The following is an 11248-nucleotide window of genomic DNA, read 5'->3' on the forward strand; positions in this document are numbered from 1 at the left end:
TTTCCCTCTTTCAATGTATACTAAAGATTTTAATGCAATATCATTATAGCATTGTTATTATTAACGTTTATGTGCTGTTATATATACACAGGTATATGTGATTGTTGTAGAACAATTTATGCGTTGTTGGGTCCATGCTCTCGGTGTTGCATTCACTCAGCCTTGATAGCACCGTATATTCTGTAGATGAATATAGATGCAGAATATAACCCCAAAGCACCAAATGCAAAACCTAGCAGAATGCTTAGGATTGTGGTATATGACAAGTAAAGTATTATTGAGCTGAAGTCAGTAACCTTTAGGTAGACAAAGAAGTAATATATGGAGTACACTTCGACGTACCAAGCAACGCTGGAACCAACTATAAACGATCTCCATTGCCATCTATAGTCTCCATATGTTAGGGATACATATATGGAAACGATAACACTCTCCATAACAATGACGCTCAAAAACAAGATGGTGAACAATAAGAAGCCATACATGTAGTAGAAAGAGGTCTTTTCTAGCCACACGGATCTGAAGACAAATAATAACTCAACATATATGGTTCCAAACGGCAAGAGACCGAAAACTGGTATGGCATAGATATATGACGTGAACTTTGGTTGTCTTGGAATGGATCTGATAGGTTTGGAGAGGTTTGCATTGATCTTTGAAGGTGCTGAACGATTAGCAATAAACCCTCCAATTGCCGACAATGGCATCTCTAAGGTCAAGAAGAAAAAGATGAGCAGTACCACAGTTCCAAATGGCAACGCCGTTGATGAATCTTTCGCCCATACGATACAATTCAGTATCAAGACAGAGACTAAGACAACAAATGGTAAGAAACCACCAAAGATCAAGGACAATACAAAACTGCGTTTGACAAACAATTCCTGGGTGAAATTTTTGTAAAATCTGATACCAGAATAGCCAGCAGCACATCCACCGACAATGAATAACAGTAATGACGTACTGAGGATGCTGCTTCTCACATTCGGACCCATTAATCCAGTAGTTGATGCTATTAATACACCAATGATTGTGAAGAACACTTGGACACCGGATGACAACAAGAGACACAAGAACACTGAGCTCCAAGGTTCTCTGAAAACATCGTTTGAGATTAGCTTCCATCCAGAATTTGTGTAGTCATTAGCATCTGTTTCCACTGCAATGCCATTAGTTGCAATATCCAGACTGTTATAAGTTTGAATATCACGATTCAATGTTCTTAAGAGTACAGCTGCAACGACCGTTGATAAGAATGCGACCAAGACTAAAGAGTTCACCAATGAGATCCAGTGCATTTCGTCGTCATCGACTTCACTCTTGAAAAACAGTTTCCATCTATCGTTCCAGCTTATCGCAGATTCTTCTCTCCAGTATACCGAATAAGTAAATGGTATGAGAATGGTATCCTTTGCATCAACATCGAGTTCAAAATTGTCAAAGTTCTTAGACGCACCCGGACAATGGAAATCACTGACACTTCTTGGGTAAACTTCAAATCCAACAATGGTGTACTTACCATTTTTCTCCTTGTGATATCTGATAACCATCATCACATGGTTGTGTATGAATGTTCTCCCATTTCTTACGAATCCGAGAGGGAAGCCCGAAGCGTAATACTTCTTCTTATCGGTGGAACTGATGAAGGTCGTCGCACCTGGTAACTCATCGATTAACCACTCAACAACGTATCCACTTCTGATAAGCTGATCGGCCCTTCTCTGTCCTTCAGGACGTGTTAAACGATCACACAGACGATGACATGGGGCATCCTCCATGAAGTTCAATATGTAATCGGACTCCCATATACGATCACCTCTGATGACCTCGTTCAATGACAAATGCAGAGGTTTAGTTTCAGGCTTAGGCGGACATGTGAAGGGCAAGTCGTAGTAGGCATACGGCAACTGTGTTGTGTCAGACTCGACCCTATTCACATACAGATCAACAGCCTGTCCTGGCTCAAAGTAGTTGGGAGACCATCCTATTTCCAGTTAGTACAAAACGCCCATATGCGCACAGTCACGATGTACATACCAAGCGGGTCCCATGCCATCACTTTGGCTGCGTTTAAGCAGCTCACTAGCAAAAGTGCCAACCTCATCCACCAATCCTTCTTTCCCTTTGTGTTTCGTCCTTTTTGAATTGATGCAACTGTGAAATGACCGCTGCTTCTAACGTTGCTATCTCGATACAAGTGTAGATTTAATGACTAAAGCAGACAGTTCCACGTAACTGACAGAATCAATGCTATAAGCAAGATGTGGGTCAAAGAAGAAAAACAGATTCGTTGAGCAATACAAGACAACCTCTGTTTTTATTCTAGGGTGGTTTCTATCTCGAAGTTTGGAGCCACGAAAATAGGCCCAAAGAGAAAGCAAAAAAAAAAAAAACCAGAAAAAAGACAACACCGCACCAAAAGGCTGGACCGCGGTAGCCAGACGCTTCGGCCATTTCTGAAATTTCGTGGAGGGCGTATCACTATAGAAACCCTAACCTTTCACTTTTCAGCAACAAGAGGTGCTGCACGTACCATTTAGTCGCGCTGTCTTAGTGACACCGAACGTCAAATGACAGACAGTGTTTATCCCTCGGAATTGTATTGTTTTCCTTTATCTATTCCGGGAGTGTTTTGATGCGTGTGTTTTTTTTTCTTCCATCTCACTATGGTTTGAGTTGAGCGGTTAATCCTTTTGTGGCTTGTTTTTTGTTTATCAAGATTTTGTTTATCAAAGAAGGAGAACGTTGACAAACACGTGCTTCACCTCTGCTGGAAGAACAGACGACTTTCTATCAAGATCAACTCACATCAAACATACAAGAACAGAACAGCATCTGGTTGAAGGACGGAATCTACGAGCAACGGAACTATGTCAACGGCTGTGAAGGAGTACAGCAACCAACAACTACGATCTATTGTTGTGTATAGTCTTGATAACGATCTTTTGTCGTCAGCGCTATTTGCAGCAGAGAAACTAGTTGCTGAGACGGGAGATCATAATGAGGACTCAAAGTTTCTCTATGGACTGGTTCTATTGAAACAGTCTAGATTCAAATGTGCATACAACTTGACTGCAAACTCCCAGCATATTGGATGCGCTTATGTGTTTGCTAAGGCTGCATTGAAGTTGGAGAAAGGGGTGGAGGGAGTGTATGCGTTGACGAGTACGCAGTCCTCCTGGGAAAGCCAACAGTTCTCCCTATCATCTTCGTACGAATTTGAGAGAAGGTTGATGCCAGACCCAGCAACGTTCTTCAACCTATTGGGGAAGCTATATTCATCCATTGGTGATAACAAAGAGAGCGCAATATGCCACTCAAAGGCGTTGAAGCGGAATCCTTTCATCTGGGATTCATTTGAAGAGTTAAATAAGCTGAGGGCAAATTTCAGGGTGAAGGCCATATACAAGACACCATCTAATCCATCCTCATTCCCATTATCTGGTGATTCAACAGCAACATATGATAATTCTGATCTGAGGGATCCCTTTGGAGAAACTAGAACACCTAATATTCAACCCTTTAAATCATTTGGAAATGCAGACTCGAGTCCAAAAACAGCAGTGGTTTCAGATACGTTCGAGACTCCAAGATTGAACCAAGCAGCGATGCCTAGCGCACCAACTAGACGACTGAGATCTTCCTCAACAAGCCGTGATACAAATACCTTCAAACAACCACAACAGCCTGTATTGGACACGATGGTTAAGAATCAGAGACCCGGGAAACTTACTTCAAGACTCACAACCGGACAGCCTCTATCAAGAAGTAAAATTAACATACCTCGAAAGAGTTCAGCAACTGAATTCTTTCAAAAGAAGACAAAGGTATTGTTGGGGTCTAGTGATGGTTCAACTTCCAACTTTATGACCCATGAAAACCTTGGTGCACAGTATCTATTGTCTTTGTATGCGACGTATGCAAGTGGGTACAAGGCAATGTGTAGATTTGATTGTTTTAAGGCGATTAGGATCTTGAACACACTCCCTGAAAGTCACTTGGAGACGCCATGGGTTTTAAGTAAATTGGGGAGACTGCATTTCGAAATTGTGAATTACCCCGAATCAAAGGTGTATTTTGACAAATTGAGAAAACTAGATCGAACAAGGATTGAAGACATGGAATACTACTCGACACTGCTTTGGCATCTCCACAAAGAAGTTGAGCTATGCCATTTGGCTCATGAGTTGGTTTCTGTTGACAAAAATGCCCCACAGACGTGGGTAGCGATCGGAAACTTATTCTCATTGACAAGAGAACCTGATGAAGCTATAAAGTGTTTCCACCGAGCCACTCAGATCGACGAGAAGTTTTCATACGCATACACTCTACAAGGACATGAATATGTGGCCAACGATGCCTATGAGCATGCATTGGAGAGTTTCCGCCTTGCCTTGTTGATGGATCCAAAACATTACAACGCATTGTATGGTATTGGTATGGTTTATTTGAAGTTGGGCAATTTTCCCCGTGCAGAATTCCACTTTAGAAAGGCTCTTGATATAAACCCTGTTAATGTGATTTTGATTTGTTGTTTGGGTATGATGCTTGAAAAATTGGACGAACGTGACAAGGCCCTACACCAGTATCAATTGGCATGTAAGATTCAGCCACTGAGTGCACTCGCACGTTTCAAAAAGGCGCAGTTGCTCTTTTCAATGGAACAATACCATGCATCATTGATTGAATTTGAGAGTTTGGTTGCCATAGCGCCAGACGAGGCAAGTGTTCACTACCTATTGGGTCAATTATACAGTATGGCTGGTAAAAAGAATGATGCCATTAAACAGTATACCATCGCATTGAATTTGGATCCGAAAGGAAGCCATTTGGTGAAGGAAGCACTGGAAAAGCTGTCTTCGCAATGAACATGTTCCAAGAGAAACAACATGTTTATTCAAGATTATGTACAGGGGCTTCATACAACGAAGCATATATTTCATTGCCTAGAGGTATACCTTCACCAGAAGCTGTGTAGGGTAATCAACTTTGATGCACCGGTTTTAAAACACCCGGATTGACTGATCACTTGTGTGATGCTCCTAATACAGTGTAGTTAGAATAGATGTATGCACTTATAGGTTCGCTGAAGGATAATTGATCCTGGGATCTTATTTCGAAGAGGACTAGATAAATTATGAAACACAACAAACGAAAGTTACATGTACATCTGCGCATGGGAACATGACCATGAACATATACCTCTTTATTACAGTGAATGTATATGGCAACGCACAGTACACAATTTACCCGTATGTTTCATTTGGGCCTGTGTTGTTTCGTATTCTGCATGGCCAGTTTATCCTCTACAGTGCTAAGCAAGGTTATTACAGTGTTAAACGACTGCACAGCATTGCACTTGATGCAAAGCACATGGTAGATGAAGTCCGTCAACTGTAAACCGCTGTACTTCAAATTACATAGCTTTATCGGCTAAATGCACATGGCTAGCATTGAGACCTGGGCATAGGAAATGCTAAATTGTTGACATCATCTCTACGAGAGGACAAGACCGGCTTATAACTCAGCCAGTGTGCCAATGGTGATTTGCGTATAGTAGGCTAAGAATACGTTTGCTAGATCGAAGAAGCCAAAATGAGCGGAAACCGTCTATGTCACTACCTCAAGATTTAGCACATTCAGTGAATGTAACTATGTAATGACAGTAATGTAACTAAAATAACATCTACACGTATAAACCCATAGAGTACAGAAAAGACGTATAATCTAACCTAACATGTCTATATGTGACTCAAGTTGTGTAGGCCAAGAACCAGATTAGGAGAATTGTTTAGTGGGAAGAGTTAATTGCCTGCTCGTAAGACGGAAGCTGTTCTGGTCGCTGTGGTTGAGGGGGTGGGACCTCTTCAATTGGCGATGATGAACTGATCGTGGCAACAGTTGTTGGCCTTTGCGGTTTGATGGGAGGATTTCCTTCTTGGATACTTTGGGATGGCTCAAAAGTACTTGATGGTCTATGACCATAAATATTTGCATATTCATCCTCCTCCAACGGTGGGCCTGACACAGTGATATCTCGGGCCACCAACTGACTGCATGCCCCCTCAATGATAGAGTCTAAGATTAAAGCATGTCTGATCGAAATATTACACGTTGTAAAGTCACTCACAGAGTTGGATAAATCGACTGGATCGAGCCATTGTGAAAGGTCAGCTTGATATTTGAATACTGGCTCATTATTTGGATTAGGCTCGAACGCCACTGAAGATATCGGCACATTGTGAAAGCTCTTCAACGGTATATAATGGTGGACTTTGGTATTAAAGTTGGCCGAGTAGATGCAAACTTTCCCTTCAAGTCCCAAGGACAACGAGTCAATGGTGACTGGCCGATTTGTCGTTGACTGCAACATCAACTGCCACTCCTGGTAGCCAGGGACAATGGTCTGCTGGGAGATCAATTTGAGTCTGTAGCTGCTGTTTCCTGAAAATATTGTATTGGTATAGTAAGTGATCAAAGGTATCGATGGTATTTGAGATAATACAGGTCCTGGCTGAACGAGATCAAGCTCACGAATGAGCCTAGTGGAGGGCGCAAGCATTTCACCTCTGTGCAAAGAAGCCTTGATTTGATATGTGATTGATGCTTTATCAACAGATTTGCTATCCAGTGTTCTCTCACCAGTCACTGTGAAAGATGGAGGTAGCATGGACCTGACATGTGTTTGGCCATCATTAGTTCTGTGGTGCTTAGAGGAGGACCTCTCGTACCTAGAGCTGTCCATGTTGGACTCTCGAACAGACTGTGGGTCACCACACATACCGTTGAAGGGGAATCTCAGCGCAAAGTGATGGACGTACTCACCTGGAACCAGAGTGAATTTACTGTTCTTGGAAACTTGCTTGACGTTTAGAGGAGGGAAAAGGGTCTCAACGTCATACACAAGTTCATGATCTGTTGTTTCAGTTTCCTCCCTCACTTTGTCGCCCTTCTTCACCATCATGCTGACCTTGGTCTTTGACCGGCCTGATATTTTCACTTGGATATCCTTCACACTTATATCCTTCTTGACTCGGAGCGTGACTGTGCCTGTCACCACATCGTTAACAGTATAGATGGGGGTTTCTCCAACAGAGTACCACCTATGTGGGGCGTCGACGTCGAGGGTGAAGGAAAACTCGTGAGTATCTTTGCTTATATGCATTTGAATATTGTTCTCTGGGAATTGTTCTTGCTCGTCTGTAGTCCCTGGTATGTTTGCTGTTCAAAACTTTCAACTGTGAGTGGAATAAGTCAAGATGGGCTTGTTTTTGCCTGAGATGAACGGCTAATTAGCTCGTCACTCTCCCTAATCTGGTTCCAGCAATCAGCTGCTTCGCCTACACTGCCTTGCTTAAGCCCGTGCTTTTAGCCGGGGCTTGAAAAAACAGCCAACGGGGAGCACTTTCTCTGGCCTGGACTCATCTGGAAAGAAGCTCTAGGCGACGGGTGCGGAACGTAAGAAGGACGAAGAACAAGGAAGGACACAGTTGGCCATCTACTGGTCCTTCTTGACGGTTCTTAAGTAATTCCAAGTATTAGCTTCATTATTATTAAACTGCGAGTGTATGAGGATGTGCTTGCTTTTGGCGACGCGGTCGACAGTTGTACACTCAGAGACCTTAGGCTGTGGCCCACAAGTCACTCCGTAGGCATGTAACAAAACGTATGTGGGTCGCATATCGATCAACGTTGGGTCCTGCTCAGCAGTGGCTAGCCGTTGACTGCAAGTGCACATTTCGTGGTGACTTGTCCAGTCAGCAAGTGCGTCTGGAGGATGATGTTTGATAGCAGCAGATTTGCCTATACCAATACATAATTGTAGAGCATTTGGATATCATTGCAAGGTTACAGAGTGTTGCGTGTGCACCCTGGATCGCATAGCTCTGTCAACTCTAGCCCTTTGAAACGGTTTTCCCCTGTCACAGTGAAGAAATAGACCTCAGTAGGCGATGACATGTGCATATAGATAATTGTAGAAAAGGCAAGGTGCAGTTAAATTATTAAAGTAAGTTCCCCACTCCTATAATCTTGAAGTGACAAACTCCATGTACACTGTTCAGGTCTCGTATGCTTCGATGAAATTAACTACAAGGAGTGCTTTTTAACAAATTCCACCGCAAAATTATAACCTGTGCTCTCCAGGGTTCAGCTTATGGCTTCCAAAAGTTAATGATATCACCATGTCTTACACACTCAACAACTAAGCAGTCATCGATACGGCACCATTCGACTTCAAGTACCGGCTAAGCGTTGTTAGTGACATGGAATGATGACAGTCAGATAATTCTTAGTCAATATGGTGTGACAATATAAATTCAAAGGTTAGTTCATAGGAACTTGGAAAAATCAGGAAATACCATGGTTCGAAGAGTCCCTTTCAAACCATTGTAGACACACCAGAATCTTGACAGTCCATGATCCAAGCTGTTCCAGTAAAACATAACAGAGGTGCAACAACTGTTAACTGTTACAGTAGTTTACGATTCGATTAATTCAGCAAAAGAACTGAAACTCGAATCCCAAGGTCGGATATCACAAACCATTCTAGGTTGCAAATATTTATACAGAACCAAGCCTTAGACATATGTCTTGAGCTGTGGTGATACTAGCATGATGCAGTTCCCTGGGTTAATATGCACACAGTCTCCCATTGCGTACTTTTGCAACGTAATTGCCGTTAATTTTTAGCCGAGTGTTATTACAAAGAGTTTGGTCGATTTACGAAGTCCAGTCTCTCAGACGTCAGAAAGAGACAGAATATCAAATCTTACTCCCCAAGGATAGGATGTGCGCTTAATACACAAGGAGGGTACATATTACTTCAAACGAGGGAAAATTACATGGGTTGTTGCCTCAGAGTCTGATATTGATGAGCCTGTCTTATTGCCATTATCTTATACCAAATGATGTTTTCCAGTTAGAAGGTGTTAAACGTTCACCAATGTTCACATGTTGTGGTTCTGCTTATCCACCATGACTTTGACATCTTTTACATTGCTAACATCTCAGATCTGAGATCCTTTACATATGCAGAGACAGGATAAACATATACCAACCTAGCTTTGAACTGATCTAGATTCTCTGATCGCTAAGAATGTTTCCACGCTATCGCAGATGTCCTACTTGGCCAACGCCAATTGTAGCATTGAAATGACCATCTCCACGGCGATTTGAACTTTATCATATGTAGGTAGGACGCGTCCAATATTATACGAGAGACACATTCGAGCCGATAACCATGGAAAGAAAGTGTCATGACGATTGTACTTCTCTTTTGATTGACGTTTCAGTTACGATATGCATTTCAATCATAGTATGAAATATGCGCTTAGTGTCTACTGTAAGTCTTACCTTTGGTTTATAGCTTATCCTTGTACCATTCGATAAGCCTATAATTAACGTTTATCAAGAGTCACTGATCAGCTTGAAAAACGTTCAATAAAGTGATCTTTGGGGTCCAGATGATTCAAGAAAGATGGGTATGTCAAAGCACTTGTGAGAATATAATTATCTACGGTTATTATGCAATTCTATATCCAATATTTAGAAGGCGTATATCGTTGTTTTGACTTCTTTTAGGTCAATGCTCGGTACATGCCAACTCAAGAGGTTGCTCGGTAATCAAATATTGACATCTGTCGCCTCCATCGATTGAACTTCTATTCGTGAGTCTTGTATTACGTCGTATGTAGTTATATTTGGGTCAATTATGGACCATTGATAAACTTCAAAGTACCACGTTAAGGAGAAAATAGTATGGTGATGCTGACGTTACTGGATCACGCAGTTACATCAAGCATAACTACCACAGGCTTCTGAATTAAGCGAGTTAATATTTCGTAAAGGATTCAATAGGGAAATCACTCATTTAACCAGAAAAGTATAAGCCCCACGCACGTTTGTTTGCAACAGCTCAGATTAATATAAAATCATGCACCTTATGACCTCAGCTATGCCTCGATCTGATCGTTATGTACCATGAGCTCAGACAACGAGATATTGGGCATTCTCCAAAGAAATAACGATGCCGTCTGTAAAATTAATTTCGGGTCGCTAGATTAATATCACTATATTATCATTAAAAAGGTAATAATTAAGCGAATACGGAGAGAGACTGCAGTAAGAAATGCCCCAGTATCATTCCTAATCGAAGAACATATCATCTGCCCTTCTTCCAAGTAGTAAGCGTATGCAGTATCTAAGTGCCTTATTAGGACACAGTTCTTCAACTGGAATAAAATCTACAGTACCCGGAGCTTAAAGGTTGATTATAGGCATATTTACATGTTATTGGGCGACAAAACAACCAATCGCATGTCTTAGAAGAGATCACCGGAGGGTGAGTTACAGCTGGGTGGTATGGTTCTTTGTTTAGGACATATTTCGTATGTATTTTGGTAGAATGTTGTTCCACAACAGCTAGCCTGTCAAGGTCACTTGCTCGCTGCATGGTGTTTTGGCACAGGATCAGTTAAAGGGAATATTAGTCCCTGACTTCTAATAGAACTATTAGCCACAGCTTCATCAAGTGATTGTTTCTGAGAGTAAACGTAGCGTGGGTTTGACATAGCTACTTATTAGTGGGTTCATTCGATATACCTGTTATAACCCTCTTTCTCATGCCGCGAGCCCGTGCGTCAGGTATAAGGAATGGTTTCTACAGCGCAGTATACACAACTGGTGTTTAGTTTTAACTTGAAGCTACAAGGCCCCACAAACTCTAAAACCACTTGAATGTATGTAAAAATAACGGGTCGAAAGGCTGGAATATGTTTTGCCATAGCCTTAGCTGAAAGACAGTGTACGTATGAGTAACGGAAACGCCTTAGTTATTTGCCCTAGAAAGGAAATACTGGAAAGACTCATGAAGTATGATAGATTTGGGGGTTTGAAATATGTCTCAAATGGTGTGAACTAGAGACAGTTTCATCTCTTCATCCCTCTATTAGCTACAATGACATGAATATTGGACAAAGCGGATCATTATCTGCCTAAAGATTTGCTTCAAATATCCTCCTGCTTTTTCATTTTCGCATGATTTCGTCATTACTTGGGTCTATTGGCTGTCAGTTCTGGGGTGTTGAAGTTAATGTGTGTTTCAGCTTTCAACACTTGCATTATCCCAAGGCTGGATAAGTAATGTATCAACAATTTTTACATGTCAAGGTAATTCATTTACATACACCCCCCAGATCCCGGATTATAATTTGCCCCAGCCTGTTCCACTATCTACTCAAAGTCTGACATT

The 11248-nt window shown here is 41.7% G+C and overlaps 3 protein-coding genes across 3 annotated transcripts; 1 reads left to right on the plus strand and 2 right to left on the minus strand.

Annotated features, from left to right (window-relative positions):
* Positions 1-47: 47 nt before the first annotated feature.
* TMN3 (Tmn3p) lies at positions 48-2330 on the minus strand. Its single transcript, XM_020213250.1, has 2 exons — positions 2035-2330; positions 48-1981 (listed from the first exon to the last, which is right to left on the minus strand). Exons 1-2 carry the CDS (start codon positions 2099-2101, stop codon positions 153-155), a joined length of 1896 nt encoding a protein of 631 aa, XP_020073183.1. The 5' UTR covers positions 2102-2330; the 3' UTR covers positions 48-152.
* Positions 2331-2692: 362 nt separating this feature from the next.
* CDC27 (anaphase promoting complex subunit CDC27) lies at positions 2693-4865 on the plus strand (the record flags this gene model as incomplete). The annotated part of the gene is made up of 2 exons (XM_020217460.1): positions 2693-3686; positions 3753-4865. Exons 1-2 carry the CDS (start codon positions 2868-2870, stop codon positions 4863-4865), a joined length of 1932 nt encoding a protein of 643 aa, XP_020073184.1. The 5' UTR covers positions 2693-2867.
* A 923-nt stretch (positions 4866-5788) lies between these two features.
* On the minus strand, positions 5789-7162 carry CYBJADRAFT_160136 (uncharacterized protein; the record flags this gene model as incomplete). The annotated part of the gene is made up of 1 exon (XM_020213510.1): positions 5789-7162. One exon carries the CDS (start codon positions 7160-7162, stop codon positions 5789-5791), a length of 1374 nt encoding a protein of 457 aa, XP_020073185.1.
* Positions 7163-11248: the final 4086 nt, after the last annotated feature.

Source organism: Cyberlindnera jadinii, assembly GCF_001661405.1.
Source record: "Cyberlindnera jadinii NRRL Y-1542 unplaced genomic scaffold CYBJAscaffold_1, whole genome shotgun sequence".
Taxonomy (NCBI): domain Eukaryota; kingdom Fungi; phylum Ascomycota; class Saccharomycetes; order Phaffomycetales; family Wickerhamomycetaceae; genus Williopsis; species Williopsis jadinii.

What these genes read in the sequence shown, in the direction of transcription:
- TMN3 (XM_020213250.1), bottom strand. Translation starts at nt 2,101, where the DNA reads ATGAGGTTGGCACTTTTGCTAGTGAGCTGCTTAAACGCAGCCAAAGTG. An exon ending in GATGGCATGGGACCCGCTTG is followed by an intron (nt 1,982 to 2,034) that starts GTATGTACATCG and finishes AACTGGAAATAG; the next exon opens with GATGGTCTCCCAACTACTTT.